Source organism: Pelobates fuscus, chromosome 5, assembly GCF_036172605.1.
Source record: "Pelobates fuscus isolate aPelFus1 chromosome 5, aPelFus1.pri, whole genome shotgun sequence".
Classification (NCBI taxonomy): domain Eukaryota; kingdom Metazoa; phylum Chordata; class Amphibia; order Anura; family Pelobatidae; genus Pelobates; species Pelobates fuscus.
Genome location: NC_086321.1, coordinates 120,278,780 through 120,304,183, shown reverse-complemented (window position 1 = coordinate 120,304,183; position 25,404 = coordinate 120,278,780). Strand labels below are relative to the sequence as shown.

Sequence of the window (25,404 nt, the reverse complement as noted above, 5' to 3'; positions counted from 1 at the left end):
ATGCCCATGCTGCAGGCAACAGTAGACAAAACAGCAGTAACAGTAAAAAGAAAAAAAAACTAGCACAAGCAATCTTTTGTAGCTTTACAATATCGTGCAGATGCAAGAGCAGGACTGATGTTTAACTAATTCATAATGGAATAGACCGACAGGCTTTGGTACTTATTGTCCAATCTCTAACAAGCAATAAGGATATTTATCATTAAATGCTCCATCTTTTTTTAAGTCTCTTCTAAAAAAAACATCTAAAGCTCTGATAAATGCGGCTGCCCCTTTAAGAATGTAAACACAATGAACCAAAGAGCCTTCAACAGACTCATAAGTATTTCATGATTTTTATTAAATGCCTGAGAATTTATCACCAAGCTACAGGGGAACCTTTCTATCTCCTTCATGTCTTCTAAAGTCTTCAGGAAAATGCTCGTTGGGAGAATGATCTAGTTAAATTACTATTATTAAGAAGACTCACGCTGCTTAAATATCACTTAGGGCTTGTTCATATATCACAAGGGTTTATTTTGAATTACAGTAATACCTCGGAAGCCTATCTACATCACCTACTGTAATTGTCCAGTCTTGACCGCTACCTACCAGAATCTCATTAATTAGTCTACAGGGAAAGGCAACTCACAACAAAAGGGAAAAAATATATATATTTTATTCTAGTGTCTTAAGAAGCGCTGTTTGAGCTGCAGGAAATAATATACTGACAATAACATGTAATATCCACAAAAACTCCTCTAGAGTAAGCACAGCAAGATTAAATAGTACTAAAAAATTATCCCTTTCAGAAACATGCTGTTCAAGAGCTTATGTCTTGATAGAAATTAAATAAATGTCGGCAAAAAAGCTACATTATGACGCTTGCACCATTTCAAATTTATAAATCAGGAATTCTTTTTAGTAGTCATGCAAGGATTTGTAATGGTCCATTTAATTATATGCACCCCTTAGTCCTGCATCCTTCTTTTTCCCACAATAAGTAAGGACTGTGTGGTGCCAAGCCATGGTGATCAAGCTTGAAAGATGCAAGCTCAGTGCTTGATATGGAGTGCTGGGTCTCTCTGTCTGAAATAAAAGTCTCAGCACTGACAGCAGGGGGTTACAGAAAGTTACTGGCAAAGTAAATTGCTATGAATAAAAATAGCAATGCAGAAAGAGACAATTCCTTTTCTGCTCCTTGAAAAGTACCGTAAACATGAACATACAAGTAGGGGGTCTTGGTAGGGAGGGCATGTCTTGAAAGCCAATTTAATCTTATAATTTGTTCCCATCTCTTCACAAGAAGTCACAAGACATGGATATTAATAGCATGTGGCTCACAGTGTGTATTATAAGTGCATTACCTATAACAGGTGCTCATTTATATCAATTTGTTCAGGGCCCAACGTCAATAGGGTCCTCACTGCCAGATCCATTAGCAGAATTTCATCTGTACATCTGGCTCAGACTGTGCAGTACAATGGAGATCAGAGACTGCTGGGGATTAAATGTTACCCCAACCCTCCTTTCCTCTAATGTTAAAAAGAGTAGATACAGTGCCAATTCCTTACATACAGAATGAGGGGATGCTGTACCTTCCTGGCACTAAGAATGCCAACCATGTCAAGAACCAGAGGCATACTTAGGTTTTCTCTCGCTCAACACCAGTCAAGCAAATCTAGAGTCTCTTAAAACCAATCCATTCTACAATACATATTTGCGCAGAGGAGTATGTCATTAATATCCTTTCACTATGATAATATATTATTATGGATACCAAATCTAGCATAATCAACAGGTGCCTAGCATCCATTAAAAACCAAAACACAAACTCTCAAAATGCAACACAGCTTATGTGAGCAAAGGAAAAATATGTACGTAGTACTGGAAGGCAGTGTGAAAAGGAACAATGTAACACAGAGGATTTACAACCTCCGTAGCATAGCTGAGGGCCCATTACGATTGCTCCACTCATTTTCCAATTTAAATAATGGAAACAGAAAGAATTTAATTCGAACAGAAGCCTCCAAATTGATTTGATTTGCCCATAACTTCAAAATCCCATTCTGGTAACTCTACCCTACCATCCCATTTTTTCCCTTGTTTTGTTCTGCTTCTGTGAACACTAAAGGGAAGTTCACAGTCAGTGCAATTTAAAAAAAAACATAATATAGTAGACATGTGGCTGCACAAACCAAAATTGGTGCATTTCTGCTTATGTACACCGCTGCAGCACTCCGTACATGAGTAGTTTTGAGTTTGAGCTCAAAGCCCCCATGTCCATTTCTATTCCCCAGGGATAATATATACTGTATTACCGATACACTCCTATCTAGCACTGTCCCTTCCAGATTTTATACTTAAAGTTAACCTGTTATGAAAAAAACAACTTACCTGAAATTGCCCCCATACATTTAATACACCATATATCATAAAGATACATGGTGCAATCAATGTAAAATATAAAGATTAACTCACTTTTCCTCTGTTCCAGAGGCGCTTCGCGGGTGTTACTCTTCGTGTAACACCCACCACCTGGCCGGCCTCCACTTTGCCTCTACTCATCATGAAGTCTTCTTTGATTTGCCCTGCTTGGTACACAACCCTATATACCTAATACATTTATTTTATTACACTTGTCGGTGTGTTTTATTTTCTCGCACCATCCTCAAATAACAGGGACCTTGTGTGAAAGGGTTTACTATATTTCTTACATCAACCTTTCTAATTGAATAACAAAGTAGGGTAGTGCCAGCCTGGTATAATTGTATGCCAAGCTGATTGACAGTCTCTCTGTCTGGATCCCATACGGGGCAGAACATGTACAGTTGAGTACTTTCGAGGAGATCTGGAATGACTGCAGTTTGTATAGCTTCAGCACGTAACATATCATAAACCACTAATTGTGAGACGTTGCCTTGGATTTAGTGAATATGATGTGTCTGTTCCAACAAAAGGAGAGGACCATGGGGTCCAGATCCAGGAGTTTAGAACCACTTGCTGAGTAAATAGGCCTCAGAGTGTTCTAATTGTTTCAAATCCTTCTTACAAAAGCTACAAAATGGGATTATCCACAGTTGGCCAGCTTTTGTTTCCACTTATGACCAGAATGTAATTAAAGCATGAAAACAGTGATATTCATCAAAGAAATATGCAGCCCAACCTGATAATTATTTCCCACCGAATTTCATAATAGCTACACTAAATGCCCTCTTTATGTGAAGACACACAGGGGAGTGGGCAATGCAGAGTTTGTAAAGAAATACGGAAAACTTTCTGCATTAATATGTTGGAGATCTTTAAGTTTTTTTTCCTTTTATGTGGATCGTTTTATTGTAACTTAACTGGCAATTAAATCCCAGAAAAAAATGATTAAAAAAATGATGTTGAGCAATTATTTTTCCTATGATCTGTCAGAACGAGCTGCGTAGTCGGGAAATGAGGACACCTGGTGCAGTAAACTATAAGCTTGCCCGCTGCTTCGATGGTGTTTAAAAGGCTCGGGATGCATTAAACATCAGTTTCAACAACAGTAGCAAAAAAAAAAAAAAAAAACAACAACTTCTAATTACATGCTTCAAGGTTATATTTAAACACCCAGCTTTATTGTTATTATTATTATTATTATTATTGCCATTTATATAGCGCCAACAGATTCCGTAGCGCTTTACAATATTTTGAGAGGGGGGGATGTAACAATAAATAAGACAATTACAAGAAAACTTACAGGAATGATAGGTTGAAGAGGACCCTGCTCAAATGAGCTTACAGTCTATAGGAGGTGGGGTATTAGAAACATTAGGATAGGAAATATCAAGTAGGAGTGAAGCAGAGCTGGAGGAGAGAGCAAAGCACTATCCCATAGGAGAGCAAGCGACAGGTATGTAAGGGAGAGATTACTCTGGGAGGCCATACGCTTTCCTGAAGAGATGGGTTTTAAGGCCCTTCTTAAATGATTGAAGACTAGGAGAGAGTCTGATGGCAGTAGGCAAGTTATTCCATAGGAGAGGAGCCGCCCGTGAGAAGTCCTGCAAGCGTGAGTTGGCATTGTTCCTTGGTATTGGGCACAGAAGGCTATAGAGGGTGGTAGCCTCCTTCATAGCAAAGTTAACAAACAGGCATGCCCATGTAGAATCATGATGTATGACAGATCCCCACCAGGAGGGCAACAGGATGTCTTTTATCTATTGTTTGTTTTTAATGAAACAAGGCACTTAACTGCTGATTTGCCATTAGATATGGGATGTTGCCATCAAGGTTCAAATTACACATTATTCTGGTAATTACAAGATGTAGTTTCGTAATGAATTTTCAAATATCACAGCACGGAGAGCCACCAAGTGTCCTGCCAAATATGCATTCTGTGGTCACAAAATGACACTCACACATTTAATGCTTGATTTACAGATGAATACGTACAAGCTTATTGCAACATTGCTGAGAAGACTTGCTTATATTTTTGCAGGGTTCATTCACTAAACAGTAAGCTATGTTGATCTCCTTAATAACGTGCAACATTTAAATCAGAATAATATTTTTTCCACTTTGGTCTATAGTTTGCAATTACATGACAAACTCACAATAACAACCATTTCAGAGAATAAACTAGAAACAAGCTTTTCTAATGAACTACCCCTAACGCTAGCCTAATTTTAACCCGAGTTAAATGCTTGTTACTTCACCAAGTGCTGAATACTTCCCTGGCAAAAACCTAACTATTTCTCTGCTCTAAAATACATATGATATTTAGAAATAACTTGCAATTAGAATGTAAATAATATATTGAGGAAAGCAATGCTCAACTACCCAGAACTGAGTAGTGGCCTTGTCAAAACAGATACTAATTAAAAAGTAAATCATGTCATAATGCAAAGTCACGCATGCAATCCAGTGCTCTTCACAAGGACTATAAATAAACATATCTATAAGATACTTTGACTTGGTACATAAACATAATCAACACTTGTGCAAAGAGCAAATATTTATATACATACATATACAATACATTGATTTAAGCACAGAGGTAGGGGGAGGTATTCCAGGCAATATTAGGAAGGTGACAGATTCAGCTAAATGTGTCATTTCTACATCACCACAATACATTCCTCCCCATCCCCCAAAAAGTTTTGACAACATCTACAAGGTTGACAGGCAGATATTTTGTTTTAATAAATAAAGAATAATGTACCTCTATGGGAATGTGTTAAAAAGTAATCTGGTCACCGTATTATTGGGACTGTTTAATTTTTATTTGCAGTTTGAAAGACACACTTTAGATCTCGTTCAGTTTGAAATTCCCTATTTTATTCAGGTATATAAAGTATGTCAGAATAACCTGATGCATGACATGTTCCCTTTGCGCCTAAGAAGAACACCATAGTAGCTAAAGTAAACCCAAAATAAAAAAATCTACTTATCTCCTAGGTAGGTTATCTACCCAGCTTGATGACCTTCTGAGGCTAATCAAAGGTAGCAGAAAAGAGCGTGAACATAAGATTGTGCTGACATAATACTGAATAATTTTTTAGATATGTTGCTAGCGACTGCGATATAAACAAGCAATAGTCAGACAAATTCAGATGTTTGTGACAATAATAGCCATTAAGAAGTCAATTGTTAAGCAAAGGCTTACTCCTTGTTCTCTGACCAATCTATGTCACTGTATCTAATATCCCTAGTCAAACAATCCTTTGAAGAAATGAAACAAAGTTCAAATAAAATCAAATGATATACACTCTGGAAAAAACAGAACACCAAGCTTTTTTGTACACTTGTGCATTCGGTTTGAAATGAATTGCTATTTGTCTGCATTCCGAAACTTCGAAACAGCACATGGATTAGCGGTTTTGTTTATTCCTGAGTTAGTGTTCTGCCCTAGGCACCAAAAAAAATATGATTGATTGTTGGGGACAACGAGTAAATGTTGATTTTATTGTCAGATCAAGTGAGAAGTGAACTACAGAGAGTAAAAGGTGGAGCAGTGAAAAATATCTATATTTAATAAATATATGCTATACAAATATATAAATACAGATTTATTACTGCTCCTCCTGTTTCTCTCTATTGATTACTTCTTCTAACTTGACTTTGAACCAAATGGCGCCTATCAGTGTGCTGCTAAATATATACAGACACTCCTCACTTTCCGACTGGGTTCCGTTCCTATGACCTGGTCGTAGAATGAATGGGAAGTTTCCCTGAACATAGACATGCACACCAGAGCAGGGAATTCCCACAATGGCTCACACGTACGCCTGGTCATAAGTGTGAGTTGTCGTAAAACAGGTAGGTCGCTAAATGAGGACAACCTGTACATAATATTTATATTTTACAGTACACTGACCGGTCATTTTTGTGACATTTTGGTTCATCCAAATCTTTTTCACAAATTGTTTGCATGGACAAAATTCATCCAAACCGAAACACCAAATTAACGATTTTCATACCACCCCAACTAAATATTTTTTTTTCAGACTTGACAATTTGGCCATACCAAATTTACTCTCCACACGTCTATTTTTTTTATTTTTGCCACTATCACCCCAGCTTCTGAAGATGACCGTCTGCATTCTTCAGATACTTCTCTGATTGATCATCCCATGATGATTGACACTTCTAAAGGATTTTCGAGAAACGGTACTTTTTTGTTATTTTTTTTCCCTCTATCACCCCAGCTTGTGAAGATTAACGAGCTTCTGCATTGTTCAGATCCTTTTTAGATTTTAACCATGATGATTGATACTGCTAAAGGATTTTCGAGATACTGTAGATTTTCTTCTTACATAATTTGGAAACATATGTCCTTTTTTAGCGTGTTTGAGTTTTGTTTTAAGTACATCACATCATATATGTATTGTCTATAGAATGCTGACTCAAGTACTCAGCAAGCAATTTTTATTCTTGGTTTTGGGAGCTATTTAATATGTCTTTGGAAAACATTTGATGATATTGATCAAACTGGGACATGTATTTTGAATACTGTCAGAGATATTACAAGCCTTCCAAGGATAAAATTCAATTACGTTACGCACAAATTTAACTGTATCTAAGATATTCCCTGCAGAGTTTATAACCGTTTATTTGTGAACTGATGATGGTGGGATTTCTATAACACAATTATTATCTATGAGTATTCCCTAATGCACACATTAACCATCTATAATGGTTTCTTGATAAACACAGCAGAATCTCAGTTATTTCTACATCAAGACTTGCCCGGTATCGATATTGGCAAAATAGTTTTTTGCATTAACCAAACATCAACATCACTCCTTCGTGAAACAATCAAATAATCACTGTTCAGTTGTTTAATTTATGTGCCCTTTTTTAATTAATGTGCTGTCAGCAATGCCTATTATTCACAGCCTTAAAAAAATAATGGATAATGGCAGGATAATATTTTTGTCTTGGACTAACACATTTTTTTAATGACATGCTTTTTGGGATTTTCTTCCTTATCAACTTAAAAATGTAATGCTTTAGCATCTCCCAAAAGCTTGTAATTTATGAATGATGTTTGTCCAATAAAAAAAAGCAATAAGTTTTTCCAATGCTACATTATTTAGAATCTGTATCACTTGATTAATGGTGGCTGAATAAACTCTATAGCTTTGTAACAATGTGTTACAAATGGAGACAGCATATTGGATCTTATAGTATTATTACCTTTTTCACTTACATTTAGAAAGAATACATATGCCAATCTTTCAATTTTCCTAATGTCAATTAAGGAAGTCAGTAGAGAATTTAGTTAACAGAGAATGGAGACTGCAAATTGACTTGCTACGTGACCTGTTTTGCTGTAGCAATATTTCTACAAGATATATGAAAAATACTAAGACTGTTTAAATATTAGGAGAAAGTGTTAATGCAAACAACTATGTCCAAAAGGCATATTTTAACAGGAGCATGATCAAATATTAGAAAATAGTGTTAATTCAAACCATATGCCCAAAGACTATATTTTAGTGAGGGAGAGGTAATGAATATTCAGATAAGACATCAAATATTTTAGCATTTGCCAGAAATTACAATGAATATGCGCAAAACTAAAACTAAACAGCAGCGATTCATCTGAAAGCTATTTTATATTTAATAATAATATAATATATAATATAATATATATATATCTAAACAGAAAGTAAAAATCCATTGGTTGATATATAAAGTGGTCACGGTGTTTAAATATAACAGTTCATGGTGTGACGAACTGAGCCTCGTCACGTGTGCTTGGAGGGGCCTGCTGGCCAGCCTCTTACCAAAAGACTATAGGCCTTTAAAAACTATGTGAACAGACTTGGTTCGTGGGATTTTATAGTTGGTTCGGGAACCGAACAGCCGCATGAACCGAAGCCCACCCTGGAGCTTGTTACGCCTAATTGCTACTTTGTAGCAATTTCCACCGCAGTGTTCTAAGTGTTCGTCTGGGTGGCCGCAATTCCTATAGATGACCACGAGGTGGCGGCCATCTTGTTCGCATGAAAGCAGGCAGCGGTGTTTGGGCGTGAATCTCATGGAACTGAAAACGGATACAGAAACTCCTGAACACCACTGAACTTCCAGCATTGCCTGCGTTCAGTTCTACAACACTTAGAAAGGCGCTGTTTGGTGGAAACGTTCCCACGAACAAGGGGATCAAGCTCCAGGGTAAGACTATTGACTCTGTTCGGTAGTTTCTTTGTTTTTAAACTACCAAACTAGACTGACCGCAAGCCCTGATTCTCTGGAACTGTTTTGGGCATGGGACCATGCGGGCGGACGGTAAAATTATGACTTCCAGGAAATTCCTGAACCCATGAACTGATCTGGGTGATTTTTGGATATGTTGGTCACCCAGATCAGGGCTACCAGGGGATGTAACTTTTGTGGGGAGTTTGTGTTTTTTAAGGTATTTTGGGGTTTTTGTAAAAACATGTACTTTTTGTGCCTGGATATTATTTAGTTTAATACAGTGCTTGACTCAATTATCTCCCAGGCATAGGGGAGGGATTGACCTATTTTGTAGTGTCCTGGACCTGTCCAGGGAGGAGTGCCCCTTGCATGGGGCGTGCATATAAGGCCAGTTGTACCTGCCATTACACAGATTCGTTTTACTCTTCATGAAGTCTACGCTCATGTTTGGGGGATTGGAGAGCTATATTCACGATGGGGATTGCTATAACCACTATACTCCCTTGAATCACAACAATTGCTCTTGTAAGAGCAGCCTGCTTCGCTCTCTGGACTAGGAGAGATCTACCCACTGGAACCTGGATCTTGGTTTTAGGTCCAGGGTGTGTGGAGGACAGCGAGACCCCAACCAAGCTGCAGTGGTTTGCGGGGGTTTACGGTGGTTATGGTGTCCGGTGTGGTGCTTATGGTACTCACGGATTACTAGGAAGCAGCGATTGCGGATGTACCTGGTTGGGGTGCCAGGCGGTCTGTCACACATGATAATAATTAACAGTGGCTGTTGTGTGTAGCAAATCACAACGGGGGATCCTATAAAAAAAATATGGGAACCTGTCTGAACAACGGTCTACTGACTTGCCAGTGCTAGAGTTGTGTCCTTTTCTGACATGGCGGCATGACAGAAAAAACTAATTTTCTCAGCTGTGATTTTAACAAAAAGGCATGTCAACTTCGTATGTTTGTTATACTTGTCTTGGTCTCTTTGTTTTTAATACTTTTGAACACATACTCAAATTTTATACCTGTCACAACTTTTTACATTTCCCTCTTGCTTCTGCTTTTCTGGCACTATTTCCTCCCCACTTCCTTTTTCAGGTGGCTCAGTTCTTGTCCCCCCTTGTAATTCCTTTTTATACTGCATCTCTCAGCAACTTCATTAGTTCTATTGATTTTTAGAACAATCTAGACACCAAATATATAGGCTAATCCCCTGATCTTTCTCCTTCCCTTCAGGTACAGATCACTAAATGTCTCTCAAGCTGGATGTCTGTCCATTTGCTAAAAGGTGTTTTTTTTCCTCCAAAGCAGAGCAATCTTTCTTCTTCTGCAAGATAACTATCCATTGTTGCTTGACTTGCATGTCATCAGAACACCCAATAACTCAACCTGTAAGCTTGCTGCCTTGGGAGGTATCTTTTTACTCAAGCTTTTTTTTTTTTTTTTAAATCCCCTCATCCAGCCTGTCTCCAAATCATCTTAAACGTATTGCTCCTATTTATCCCTAGAGCAAGATGTTACTTAACTGAGAGTTCAAATGCTTGTCCTATTCTGTCTCAGTTACATGCACTGCAACTAACTTCTTATCATGCTACTCGAAGTCCCCATTGCCACATAGTAGTAAGGTTTCTGTAATAAATGTTGTCGCCAGGTTTATCGTCACCTGTCACTTTTCTCACACCTCATGCATTTTCCAATCCTGACTTTATGTAATATTCAGTAACTTGCAATGCACTCAGCAACTCCACTCAATTACATTTTCTCTCAAATTCTCCCATAATGGTCTTCTAAAGGGCAACACCAATCCTATAGACTGTCCGATCTCAATCTATCAGACGTTCACCTTCCCTCTGATCCTTGAGTGTGTTCGAGAGTGCCAGAGTGCGTGTAAAATTGTATGTCTGGGAGAGTGCTTGCAAGAGATTCAGTGAATCTATATGTGAGAGTGTTTACAGAAATGTTTGTTTGTAAGAGTACAACAAGAAAAAATATATATACCCACATATATGTGAAACAAATATAGGGAAATAAAGCTATGTGAACAGGATGATATTAAATATACAAAATACAATGTTTGTAAGAGTTTCTGAGTGCGTCTGATTGAGAGTCCATAAGTCTGCGTATCTGTGTGTTTGTATTTTTGTTGGAATGTGCTTGTGTTTATGGACCAGGCATAGATGCACTCTGCTCAGGACCAGCTAAAGCTCTTCAAGTGCCCTGTGCAAATGTTAAAAATATTGCATCTTGTACACCCACTGATCTGTATTATTGTTTTATATTAAAGAAACATTTTAAGCGTTCACCTTTGTAGCACATGTACTAAAATTGGAACAATACAGAAAAAATTAGCATGACCCCTGCACAAGGATGACATACAAATTCGTGAAGAGTTAAAAGAGATAAAAAAAACTAATACATTTTTTTTTAAGTATTAATGAAAAAGCCACGTCCAAAGAAAACATTCACACTCACCCTGACGTGTTTTTTTGTTGCTTTTTCTGCAATATTTCGTTTTATTTTTGTGTTAGAGGATTACATATGGGCTTTGAGATACATATGTTATACAAACTACATTTTAAACACAAATATTTAGCACATAAGCTAATCTTTAAATCAGTAGGGATAGTTTATTAATAAACATTCATAATCAGTGGTTTATTGTGTTTATTGTTAAATATAATCAGCACACCTAAAAGCTTGGTCAAATGCTGGATCGTGTGTGTGTGGTGTGTGTGTGTGGGGGGGGGGGATGGGGGGGGGGTACTCCCCTATGAGAAGCAGAACGGGAAGGTTTAGACCTACACTGCAGATATAATTCATATTCATTTGGACATCATCAAGAACTTAAAGGAAAAGAAAAGCATTTTAACTAAGAAGAAAAGCAAACCATTGGGAAAATAAGCGACTTAAAACTATCCCTAGAGTTCACCAAACTCAGGTCAAACCATGACTGATTTTGGTATAGAAGTAGGCAGTTTTCCTCCAAAGTAGAGTGGCTGGATATTATCCACAACCTAGTGCGTCTTGCTGGAGAGGCCATAGTAGGCCATGAAAGCCCCAAGGCAGTGACAAAGGCATTTTGCCTTGAGAAATCCGAGACCGGGAGTTTTCTGCCAATGTTCAGCCTGCATCCTGGTCTCAAACTTTAGACAATGCCATTTTCTCTTAGAAGTCTAAGTGTGTGTCTCCAGGCAATAGAAGATCGGGAGAAATTCCCATAAAAGGAGAGGACACAGTCCCCCGCTCCTCCATACAGCATGGCCGCATCCGATCGATGCGTTTACATTGTTCAAAATAATAAAAACTTACCTAAGGCAAATCGGAACCTAAGGCAGGTCGGGGAACGATCCCCGACCTGTGCGGCGTTCTTATAAACATTGGCCGCTGCAGTCCAGAGCAACTATGTAGCCCTACCTCTGTCCTCAACAAAGATGGCGCCAACGTGGGTGTGACGACACGCAAACAACACGCACGCACGTTTTGGGGTCAAAGGCTACGTACAACCAATCATGGCCTTAGGAGGGTTATTTAAACTCAAAATAGCGTTTGGTCAGTGCCCTGTCGTGGTTTCCACTGGTTGGTTATCAGAGAGTGCGTTCCTATTCTAGTTCTTTTTGGTATTTGACTTTGGCTTGTATTTTGACTTTCCTTTATTTCTGGTATCCTTGACTTTTGGCTTGTTTCCTCATTGTGTCTCTTCCTGTGTCCCTGACCTCAGCTAGTATTTTGACCATTCTTTATTTATGTTAAGTCTGGCCATTCTAAAGCCCGGTATACGTTATCCTTGTTCATTGCGTATTACATAGTTCTGCGTGTTGGGTTATATAGTAATCGTGACAGAGAGACCCGAGTTGTGGCCATCACTGTGGCCTTGCCTGCCTCTATGCAGAACCTCAACAATAAGTCTCAAGCAACGTCTGCTGCTGCCCAGGAAAACCTGGCCACTCTGAAGAGTGTTTCCATAACTATGCCCTTGAGCACTGGCGTCCAAAGCCTCCTAAGTGAATGAGGCAGTTCCCCCAGGGGAACAGTCTCTAGTAGGTCTCTTATCTGAATATTTTGGTGCAGGCGCAGGTCTTCCATATGGTCAGTTTTGTCTCAGAAATGTGCTACTGCTGTTGTAATTGTGCTACTGCCTTAGCTATAGCTTGCTGTCTGCTCCTAAAGTCACCCACATCTTTATCAACTGCCTATATCCAGTCATATGAGGTCAGTGTGGCCATCTCCTCCCTCACCACCAAAATATCCACGGAAAATAATGCTTTAATATTGGAGAGGAGAGCTTTTATGTCTGCCTTACTGGCAGGCAGGCTTTTGTCCTTCGCCCGATCCCCAGGTCTGGCATCTAAGGTATCTATTGTTGCTCCCTCTGAAAAATCTGGTGATGGTTGCCTTCAAGCAGACATTCTGGAGAAGATCCTTACTGGATCTTGCTTCAGAGTGGCTACAAAGCCAATTTCTGCTGCTGTTGGTGGAGAGGAATTGGAAAGAAATCCGCATTGCTGGCCTCCAAGGAAGCCGGAGACTGCTCTTGAGTGGTTGCCATCTTGGGAGCATTCGGCCTAGGAATCTGGCGTAGTAGATTTCCTATATTGGAGTAATCAGTGAGTAGGGTGTCTCTTGAGGTTTTGTATTGACATCCCATAGTGTCCCAGAGGATATGGAGGTGCAATGGAATGGAATAGGTAGGCAATAGCTCTGCTTAAGAATATTCTCCCAGGAGCATCTGCAACATGCGTCTGCTCAGTTTGGATACTGGCTCCACGCCTCACATAGACATTTTAAAATGAGAACTACTGTTATTTCATAATGTAACATTCCATTACATTTTTTATATATTTTCCATTTTACATTTTTTTAAATGATGATAATAACAAGCAGGAACTATAAATTGCCGGTGTATTATTTGGTGACCATTGTTCTAGATTGTAAGCTTACCTAAAACGAGTCCTCTTCAATCATCTTTTCTTTAATCTGTTTTGTCATTTATGTGCTGTTTTCTATATTCTCATTTTAACGCACCAGGGAATATGTTAGCGTTATATAACTAATACTAATAATTATCATAATCTGCCAAAAATGTGCACATTTTGAAAATAACTCTTTCTTTAAACTAGGTGATTGATGTCTCCTCCCTATAGACAATCAGGTTTCAAATGTAAATAAAGACTTCGCAACTGTAAAAGTCAAGGCTGCAACCCTGCAATCAAGTGGGGCTATTTATTTACCCAGCTGCATAATGTGGGCAAAACTGGCAAAAAAGATAAATAACTGAAGCAAAGCAGAATCTCCAAGTGTTCTCTGCTGGAGTCTATTCCTAATTTCAGTCTTGCAGAATCTTAGCGGCGCTACAAAATGTAACTTGTGGCAATTTTTCATCTAGTTTCCTTGTTGCTTTTCTATGATCTACAATACATTATGAGAAAGCAGAGGATGGGGTCCACATGCTTTCTCATATCTTTTTCTCTCAAACAGAAAAAAAAAAAAGAGTCCTCTAAAAAAGCATAGATTCATTATTTGCCTAATAGTTTAAGACAATTTCTGATCAATTCAATATAAATGGAAACCATTTACTGATACAGCTGTGATGAACGGATGATGTCTTCGTGTTTATATAAAAAAGGTGCACTCAGATTTATTGCATTAAAGAAGTGTTATAATTATATTACTTATCAAAAAATATTTAAACTGCAAGATGATGGCTTTCATTTAAGGAACAATACCACTTGTCTCCTGTACTTCTATGTACCCACCATACATGGCTTTAGAGAATGTGTAATTAACATCTTCAAATAATCAGTAATTCATGAGACAATTCAGACAATTAGTATTAGTCATGTGGATACCAGTATACAGGAAAATAGTAATAATAAGCAAAGCATTGTGACAATATCGCTCAAGTCTTGTATTGAATCTCAAATGTTTCTTATTAGTAACTTGGTATACGTCCTGCCATATGAAATATACATTTTTTTGAAAGGGATAATGAGTAAATGTAAACAGCTTGATTTACTAGTGAAATCTACTTCAAAGAAATAAGACATGTTAAAAATGACCACTATCAGTTCTATGAGACATTGTAACAAGAAACAGTTGATCAGCTCTCCACCAATTTATTTTATTAATATGTATAATATTAAAAAAGCGTGGGGTCCCCTAGAAACCGCTGTTTAACAGCAGAGTCACATCAAATTGCAATTTCCACCACGCGTGGTGGTAGAGGAAGGGCTTAACTAGGCATGAGCCTGGCAAATGGTCCTTATCCTTACACTTTGGTGGGTGGGGGATTATCAAACAATTGGGGCGAGGTGACTCGCAAGCCCTCTAGGTCTATATTAGAGCAGGGGATGCTCAAACCTAATAGCTATAAAGGCAAAGGCTGCCAGAAACATCTGATCTTACAAATATGACAATTACATCACATCCCTACCCCAAAAATACAGACATAGGCGACCCAGACATTTTGCTGTTTGCAGGCATAACATGTTTTCTCTTTACATCATTCAAACTCCTGACTAACACCAGCAAAAACATCTGCTGCAAGTGATATCTTATGCCTTAATTTCAACAAACCAACAGATGTAGTAAATCACCTGTATATTGTACCAACGATATAGACATAATTCATAAACGTACGTAAGTCTGGTTTCCTCTGTTACTAGTAAATTGAGTCGTCAATCTGTAGTACTTGAGAAAGTGCCGTGTTGTATGCAACAAAATATTTTATAACTATTGTACCTAGCCATTCTTCTGCAAATTAATTACCAGACAATAAAACATCTCTTCATTATCTCTTTAATAATTTTTTTGTAGTCTTTTTTTTGATGAACCATAATTATAAAAAGACAGAAAGAAAACATTTTATCACCCACTTAATGAGTGCTTTATAGCTTGGCTTACATAACACAATCTAAAGACAATGCAAAATGTAGACTATAATATTCTATCTAGAGCGGTAATTAGGAGGTGCGGGAGATTTCAGAAGCAGAGCTGAGAATATTGTTTATAGGAGTTCAGCAAATTCTCCCAGATGGTGAAATGGGCTTCCAAAGGTGGGATATGGGCTCACCAGTTAAAGGCTGTTTTCAGTGCCCTATATGTGTTTTAGAAAAAAAAAATGTTTCTGTATTGATTGCTTCCCTGATGTATGATAAGAGGCTATGTTTGAATATTGAGTCTATAAAGATCACACTACTGTGCATGTGTAATGTGCAGTAACCTACAATTACCCACTCCTAGGTTCAGCTGTGGCTGAAGTTACCCTTCCAATGAAGCTGGTGATGAAACCAACTAGTTTCAGATCCCCTGCTAAACATTTTGCCTCAATCCTACTGCGGTAACTTAATGGGTACTAGTACTCCCGAGAAATAAAAATCTGTTATGGTTTTCTGCATGCCTATTCTCCTTTAAGAAGGAATTCCAGGGACCTCACATTGAGTTGCTATTCAGGCACCAGATTCAGCTGCCCATGAGTGAAGGCATGCTATTGGCCATGGAAGTCAGGGAGGTCAAGGATAAGGTGGAAAAATTGACTTTTTTACACCACCATGGTCCCCAACTGTTCCAATTTAGGTGGGACTGTTCTGAATGTGGGCTTTGTCCCACTGTTCCGCCAAGACAGACATCTTTCTCACTTTTAACAGTCTCAAATTATCAGTATAACACTAAAACCATATAACTCCTTGGGCTGTTATCTCCAGGGGAGCAGCAAAAAAGCCACCCCCAAATGCCCAGACAGGTGTTGTTTTAGACCTGTTTCATGGGGGTGCCCAAGAGCTGGATGGCGGGCCACCTTGGGACCCTTTGAGGTGGGCTGCTGTGCACGTTATAGTATCACCTGCGGTGATGTCAGGAGCCGGAATATGATATCACTCTGACCCCGGAATCACTGAGCGGCATGCAAGGGAGCAGAGCAAGAAAATCAAAGCTCCCTCGCCACCTCCTTTGCAAACCTGCCTGCTTGCCCAGCAGCCCACCCAGGGCTCGAGTCCTGCAGGAACGCGTGGGAACGGCGTTCCTGCACTTTTTTTACAGCGGGAACACGGTTCCCGTTGCTCCTGCAGGAACCACCGTGTTCCCCCTGTTATGGGGTCCAGTGGGGCTAAAGCCCGGCGAGTGGCTGTGGTGCTTGATACACGCGGCGAGGGAGCTGCTGGTCTGTCTCCTCTGCTCCCTTGCGCGCTGTCTACGAAAGCCGGATTCCGGCTCCCGGCATTGATAGACAGCCCGTGAGGGAGCAGAGAAGACAGACCAGCAGCTCCCTCGCCGCGTGTATCAGGCACCACAGCCGCCCGCCGGGCTTTAGCCCCACTGGAACCCAGGGACAAGTCCACGCCAGCTCTCCAGGTAGGGAGGCTGCTGGACATTTGTTAAGCATTTTGTAAAAATGTATGTTTGTGAGTGTGAGTCTGGGAGTGTATGTGTGTGTGTGTGTGTGTCTGGGAGTGTTTGTGTGTGTGTCTGGGAGTGTGAGTTTATGTGTGTGTGTCTGTTAGTGTATTTGTTTGTCTGTGAGTGTGTGTGTGTCTGGAAGTGTGTGTGTTTGTGTGTGTGTGTCTGTGAGTGTGTTTGTGTGTGTGTATGTGTCTTTGTCTGTGAGTGTATGTATCTTTGTTTGTGAGTGTGTGTCTGGGAGTGTGTGTGTCTGTGAGTGTGAGCTTATGTGTGTGTGGCTGTTAGTGTGTTTGTCTGTGAGTGTGTGTGTCTGGAAGTGTGTGTGTGTTTGTCTGTGAGTGTCTGGAAGTATGAGTGTGTGTATGTGTCTTTGTCTGTGAGTGTATGTATCTTTCTCTGGGAGTGTGTGTGTCTGAGTGTGAGCTTATGTGTGTTTGTCTGTGAGTGAGTGTGTCTGGAAGTGTGTGTGTCTGGCAGTGTGTGTGTGTGTTTGTCTGTGAGTGTCTGGAAGTGTGTGTGTGTGTGTGTGTCTGTGAGTGTGTGTATGTGTCTTTGTCTGTGAGTGTGTGTGTCTGTGAGTGTTTGTTTTTCTGTGAGTGTGTTTGTCTGTGTGTCTGTGAGTGTATTTGTGTGTGAGCCTGTCAGAGTGTGTGCGCATGAATGTCATCAGTATGTGTGTGTGCATGCGCGCGTGCGTGTGTCTATGCATACAAGTGTATCTTTGGGGGGGGGGGGATCTGGGGTGAGTTCCCACGCTTTTCCCCCCAGGACTTGACCCCTGCCCACCCAACAGACAGCCGAGCAGCAGCCAACCCAATAGCCACACTGGGGTAGGTTGGTGAATAAGCTGAATTAATGGTTAACTAATATGCAGGCAACACAACGGTTAAAGGAATACTCATTTTTATTACTGTTTAGTACATATACCTCAAAGAAAACATGCATTGGGGGTATATAAATAAACAGTTTGCAATGCAAAATGGCCCTTCCTGGTTCATTTTAGATTGTTGCGACCCCTTTATGATTTAAAATAAAATTATCAATACTAATTATACTCCCCTTTTCAGGTGTTGTCATTGTCATTAGTTCCACCCACTGCTGTCACTAGTTCTTATCTCCCAATGTTGGGAGGTATGCAGCACTGTGCTGCCTGTCACTAATAGTTTTACTAACTCCTACTGTACATTGCATAGTGTTGGCTCAGCTGCCAGTGCCCACCATCTTCTTTGAGTTGCTCGGTGACTGAGATCTCAGATACCCATGCTGTGGCTAGTTGAAAAGTTGTAAAGCTTCACAGTGTAGGCTGGATCTTGGACTCTGAGAGCAGAACCAATTCTGATAGTTTCAATCTCTAATGATTTTTGCATCTGTTACCATGTCAGCTACTTCTTGACTCTATATTACTACTGCAGATTAATTATATTGCCAGCTGCAAAGGTAATAAGGAGCCTATCAGTATCCTACAGCTTTAACCCTGAGTATGCTGTGTGATGAGAGCTAATATTGAGTCAGGAGTAGCTGAAATGTTTCATATCAGCAGCAATATTTACTAAAAAGATAAAGTTGTTATAGAAAGAGCACTACTGGAGATGAGATCAGAAAAGAGAGGTATAAAGACTCAAAAGGGGATTGAGAGCTAGAGTTAAAAACAGAGCGCTGAAGAATTATACGGAAATCAAGCGATTGACTCAACCATTGCAGAATATTTCACTTCCTTAAAACTCCTGGTTTGCTTTCGCAGTCTGTTTTGAGTCATTGTCCATCTGTAAAGTGAAGCACTTTCCAAACAACTTCACTGAATTTGGCTGAATCTGAGCAGACAATATATCCCTATACACTTCAGAATTTATCTGGTTGCTTCTGTCTTCTGTCACATCATCAATAACGTTAGTGACCCAGTGCCATTGGAAGCCATGCATCACACTACCTCCACCGTATTTTACAGATGACTCATGGTATGCTTTGGATCATGAGCTGTTTTAAGCCTTCTCCATATTTTTTTCTTACCATCATTCTGGTACAGGTTGATCTTAGTTTCATCTGTTCAAAGAATGCTGTCCAAAGAATGCTGGCATTTTCAGATTTTTTTTGGCAAAGTCTAAGCTGGCCCTTCTATTCATGAGGCTTATGAATGGTTTGCACCTTGTGGTGAACCTTCTGTATTTGCTTTTTTATGAAGTCTTCTCTTCACGGTAGACTTAGATAATAATATGCCTACATCGTGGAGAGTGTTCTTCACTTGGCTGGATGTCGTGAAAGGATTTTTCTTTACCATGGAAATGATTCTACCATCATCCACCTCTGTTGCTTTGCGTGGATGTCAAGGCATTTCTGTGTTGCAGAGCTCACCAGTGCATCCTTTTTTTTCTCAGAATGTACCATACTGTTGATTTGGCCACTCCTAATGTTCCGCTATCTGTCTTATGGATTTTATTTTGTTTTTGCAGTCTAAGGATGGCCTGTTTCACTTGCTTTGAGAGCCACTTTGACTGCATGTTGTTTACAGCAACAACTTCCAAATGTGAATGCCACACCTGGAATCAACTCCAAACCTTTTTACCTGCTTAACTGATGAAGAAATAACAAAGGAATAGCCAACACCTGTCCATGAAACAGCTTTTGAATTAATTGTCCAAATAATTTTGGTTGAAAAGGAAAGGGCTACATTTTAAAGAGCTGTAATTCCTAAACCCTTCTTCTAATTTGGATACGAATACCCTCAAATTAAAGCCGAGAGACTGCACCACTTTAAGCGCATATTCAAAATGTAATTGTAACTTTAATTTATTTTGGTAAACAGCTGAAATAACAAAACTTGTGTCAGTGTCCAAATATTTCCGGACCTAACTTGTTCATTAGTGTAGCAAATCCATTCTATCTCACATACCCTGCACTTAGCGTGAAAATATAACTATAGGTTAAGATCTGCATTACAAATACAATGCAGATTGCGACTTGAGTATAAACACACACATATGCAGTGAGGAAACAGAATTGGCTTGGAATCGTTGCTAAGCAACTGTATCTATGATATCCAGAAATAGTAAAAAAAAAAAAAAAAAAAAAAAAAGGTAGAAAGTCAGTACAGGGTTAAACTGAGATTGCTTTCTGTGTATTGTAGCTTAACAAATATTTAAGCATGGCAGAAGGTATGAGCATTGGAGCATGTACTGTATCAAGTGTTCCAATGCTTAAACAGGTCACACTTGGGAATTCCATGCTTAACCCCTTGGGTGCCTAAGCAGTGATAAAATTAATAATGATAGTATTTTTTCAATAATCATTTAATTTTTTTTATTTGTCGGTTTATTTATCTGTAATTTAGTTATACAATTTGCGCTACTTTTGCATTGCTTGTACGATTATTCACCTAATTTTTTAGCTTACCTAGAAGAAACAAGTGTTGTGTCCCTCTGCTTAATATACTAAGAATAAATGTACCTGGGATGATGATGGAGGCACAAGCGACATTAAAATCTTGAGCTGTAATATCATTCGGCTAGACAATAAATGTATAATCATTAGTTAACATCATCTGTGGGAGTTGTTTTTCACATTTATTTATTTTAAGTGTTCTTTTCATTCATATTACTGCCGTGTGCGTAGCAATATGCTATTCTTAAATTCCTCTATCTAATATATTATAATAGAAAATTAGGAATTATATAGACAGCATGTAATGGTTCACTCCCACACACACCATTATTTGGAGTATCTAATAAAAATCAATAATTGTTTATTTCACTGACTCATGAGTCAATGCACCAGTACAATTTCGGAGTCCTTGGATTAGTTCCCTCTTGTCAAACATCCTTCCAGCTTTATGTTCTTGGGCAAAGAAGGATCTATTTTTTGATTATGAGGAAACTACTCACTTCATGTCCACTGGTAATATTGACTATTCTCGTTAGTCTGTCTTCTTCTAGATCCAAGAAGATGAGAAAGAGCAAACTGAAAGATCCCTACAATTATTTATTTTTTCCGTGACATGGTTTTTTTTTTCTCCTGCAATCCCGAATGAAATAAGTTGATGCTCCATGAAAAACATACAAATGTTTTTTTACTAACGTGAGAATTGCTACAAAAATTCTGTAAGTCCGCTATGCTTTCAGTGTGCCTACTCAGCCTTAAATTTAAAATTAACTTTCAATTCTCAATTTAGTAAATAACCATGTTGTTTTCTGGCCTTTTACGTTATGTCAGGTTCCAAAAACACCTAAACCCAAAGCCAGAGGCGGCTCTCTAATTAGGTGATTTAGGCGCTGCCTGAGGCCTTGCACTGTCTTGAGCAGCCTGCCCATAGAGGGAGAGAGCCAGTTTCTCCAGTCTGCAGCTCAGCCGGGACAAGGCATTGCTTGACCTACTACCTAATAGACCCCATATTTGTATTATGTTACATCTCCTAAGCATAGCAATACATATGTATACCTTTGTCTTTTGTGGAACATATATGGTCAAATTGGAGATATGCCCTAATTTTGACTTACATCTTTGCTTGTTTTCCATAAGCTATTTGTTGAAATGACACATCTATATCACCATACCGATCAGTGCCAAACTCTGATGCTATTTCTATCTCTCTCTTCCAACCCTTGTTATTAATTTAATGTATACACATTTTCAAGCCTAACTCACCTTCATTTATACTATGAAGGTGAGTTAGTGTGAGTTACAGTGTAGATGAACACATGTATCTGCAAGGAACTCATTCTAGTCATTTAATGTCTGCAAATATCCTGAAAATATCAGCTTCTCACTACCTTCCAAGCAGTAAAAGAGGTTCCAATGGGTCATACCATTACCGTCAGAGTTGGGGGAGGAGTGAATAAGGGCTCCCATTCACTGCTAGTATTACATTAGCTTTCCAAATATGATTGCTATATTAGTTTTAAGTACCTTTATTATAAAAATGCATGATTTACATTTATTTGCTGTATGTCAACATTAATGTGGGCTCAAATGCATTCTCATTATATACTGCATAAAAACCTGAATAAAATCCATACAATGTATTTTTTGTATTAGAACTCTCTCTTTTGTTAGTGTTCCTTGAAATGTATTTCCAACATGATGTATACATGTGACAATTTTCTTAACACTGTACTCTAAAAAGGGAAATCAAGAATTATGTTCATGTTGTGAGTTGTCATACAGTACCTGCCCGCCTGTAGCACACCAGATATGCTGAAGAGACCAAAGTCCGTGATTACAACTTTCCCATTGTCGTAGAAAACATTTTTTGACTTAAGGTCTTTATGCAGGATCCCTTTGGCATGCAGATAGCCCATCCCCTGAAATAGATATGTAGGAACATCATTAAAACCATCAAATGATCTGGAGTAAAACTAAACACATATTTTAGCAATTTTATTCTTGAATTTCTAAAATTTATATTCAGAAAAGTGGAGAGGAAGAATTCAGGGGAAACATTGATGGAGATATATTTTAATGTAGTATTTACAATGACTAGGAAGAAATAGTTGAAGGGTGCAATAATGAGAAGTTCAGACAGTATGTAAAGCCTAAAACCAGAAGACCAAGAGTATTTGAAGAGATACCTTTGTATCTGCAGACTAGCCACATGCTCTGGAATTCAAAGAACAACCTCTAAAGTAGATAAAATGTAGTATTTCCTGTCCTTACCACCTGAGAAACCCTGAAAAGGAACCCAAAGAACTAAAAAAGTACACAAATATGGCTGGAAATTCTGGTACAATTTAAACTTAAATTGTCACATTAAAGGGACACTATAGTCACCAGAACAACTACAGCTTATTCTATTTGTTCTGGTGAGTAGAATCATTCCCTTTAGGCATTTTCATGCAAACTCTGCCTTTTTCAGAGAAAAGGCCATGTTTACATTGCCCCTAGGGACACCTCCAAATGGCCACTCCTCAGATGGCTACTGGAGGTGCTTCCTGGCTCAGTGATGCACAGTAGGCAGCAGTGCCATTCAGCGTCCCCACGCTCTGCATGGGGTTGCTGAATTTGCCTCAAAGAGATGCATTGATTCAATGTATCTCTATGAGGAGGTGCTGATTGGGCAAAACGGCGTTTGGCCCTGCACCCTTGCCGATTTTACCTAATCCAAGGATTTCGGCGTGGGAAAGCATTGGATTGGATAAAAATCGCCAATTCTGATTATGTCGTCAATGGGGCGGGGCCTAGGCCGGCGAGGCTGGAAATAAAGTGAGTTTTATTAACTTTTAAAGGGGCTAAGAGGGAGCAAGCCACTCAAATGGTGGGTTAACACTATAGGGTCAGGAATACATGTTTGTGTTCCTGACCCTATAGTGATCCTTTAAAGGGACACTCCAGGCACCCAGACCACTTCTGCCCATTGGAGTGGTCCGGGTGCCAACTCCCACTACTCCTAACCCTGCAAGTGCAATTATTGCAGTTTTCTATAAACTGCAATAATTACCTTGCAGGGTTAACTACACCTCTAGTGGCTGTCTACCAGACAGCCACTAGAGGGAACTTCCTCCTTCATAGCAGAGGAAACCTGTGCTAGAGCGTCGCTGGACGTCCTCACGCTGTGTGAGGACCTCCAGCGTCGCTCATTTCCCCATAGGAAAGCATTGAAATTATTTTTCAATGCTTTCCTATGGGGAGATGTAATGCGCATGCGCGGCATTGCCGCTCATGCGTATTAGGTCTCCTCGGCCGGTGGGCAGGATCAGTCTCGCCCACCGGCCAACGGAATCAGAGGGAGGAGCGGCGCGGAGGAGGAGACAGCGGCGAGGGACATCGCCGCTGCCTCAGGTAAGTGACTGAAGGGGTTTTCACCCCTTCAGTAACTGGGGATTGGGGGGTGTGAGGGAGAGGGACCCTCCAGTGCCAGGAAAACGGATCGTTTTCCTGGCACTGGAGTTTCCCTTTGAAACTTTTGTGATTTAATATATCTGCTATATCAGTCTGCAGAGGCGGCTCTCTAATTAGGTGGTTTAGGCAGCCGCCTAAGGCCTCGCGCTGGCTGGGGCTCCGCGGCCGCCTAAACCGTCTGTGGGCAGCCTGTGTCAGGTCCTCGGTCACTGACCGAGGACCTGAAACCAGGAGGGGGCCCGGCGGCTTGCCCGGTATGCCGCCGGGTGCGAGGCCCCTCCTGGCTGCCCGGCCAGCCACCGCAGACACTGGTCTGCAGCTCTGCAGTGACTCGCGAGAATTGGCCAATCAGAGCATTGCCGCGGGTTACCACCGCAGCGCTCTGAAATCGCGCGAGATTACACGGTCTGCAGCTCTGCGGAGCTGCAGACCAGAAGCAGTGGCCACCGGACCACCAGGGAGCCCACTGGACCACCAGGGAAATTAAGGTAGGCTCACCATCCCTCACCATCACCCCCCATCACACTCAGCCTCACCCCCCTTCACCCTCCCAATCACCATCACCACCCTCAGCCTCACCCCATCACCCTCATCACCCCATCACCTCCCACCACCCTCACCATCATCCCCCACCACCTTCACTATCACCCCCACCACCCTCAGCCTCACCACCGCCCCCACCAACCTCATCATCACCCCCCTCAGACTCACCCCCAACCCCCTCTGCCTCGCCACCCTCAGCATCACCCCCACCACACTCAGCCTCACCCCCCTTCACCCTCCCAATCACCATCACCCCCTCAGCCTCACCCCCATCACCCTCAGCCTCACCACCCCACCACCCTCAGCCCCCACCACCCTCAGCATCACCCCCTCAGCCTCACCCCCACCCCCCACAGCCTCACCACCCTCAGCATCACCCCCCACCACACTCAGCCTCACCCCCTTCACCCTCCCAATCACCATCACCACCCTCAGCCTCACCCCATCACCCTCAGCCTCACCATCCCCCCACCACCCATCACCACCGTCAGCCTCACCACCCCCCATCACCTCCCACCACCCTCACCATCACCCCCCACCACCCTCACCCCCCACCACCCTCAGCCTCACCACCCCCACCACCCTCAACATCACCCCCCTCACCCCTCTCAGCCTCACCCCCCTCACCACCCTCAGCCTCACCCCCTCAGCCTCACCCCCCTCACCACCCTCAGCCTCACCACCTCACCGTCCTCAGCCTCACAACCACCCTCAGCATCACCCCCCACCACCCTCAGCATCACCCCCCACCCTCAGAATCACCCCCCTCACCAGTCTCAGCATCACCCCCCTCACCAGCCTCAGTGTCACCTCACCCCACCACCCTCAGACTCACCTCCCCCCACTACCCTCAGCCTCACCACCCCCACCACCCTCAGCCTCACCACCCCCACCACCCTCAGCCTCACCACCCCCACCACCCCCACCACCCTCAGCATCACCCCCCACCACCCTCAGCATCACCCCCTCACCAGCTTCAGCATCACCCCCCTC

General features: G+C 40.9%; 1 protein-coding gene and 1 non-coding gene across 3 annotated transcripts in view; one reads left to right on the top strand and one right to left on the bottom strand.

Annotated features, from left to right (window-relative positions):
• The window catches only part of KSR2 (kinase suppressor of ras 2), a 462,507-nt gene that overhangs the window by 14,510 nt on the left and 422,593 nt on the right, over window positions 1–25,404 (bottom strand). For both annotated transcript variants that reach the window (XM_063454189.1, XM_063454190.1), the window contains one exon: window positions 22,201–22,334. In XM_063454189.1, the coding sequence (XP_063310259.1) occupies window positions 22,201–22,334 (134 nt within the window). The remainder of the gene's footprint in view (window positions 1–22,200; window positions 22,335–25,404) is intronic.
• Window positions 10,945–11,051, top strand: LOC134613174 (U6 spliceosomal RNA). Its single transcript, XR_010091197.1, has one exon. It is a non-coding gene; the product is annotated as a U6 spliceosomal RNA (small nuclear RNA).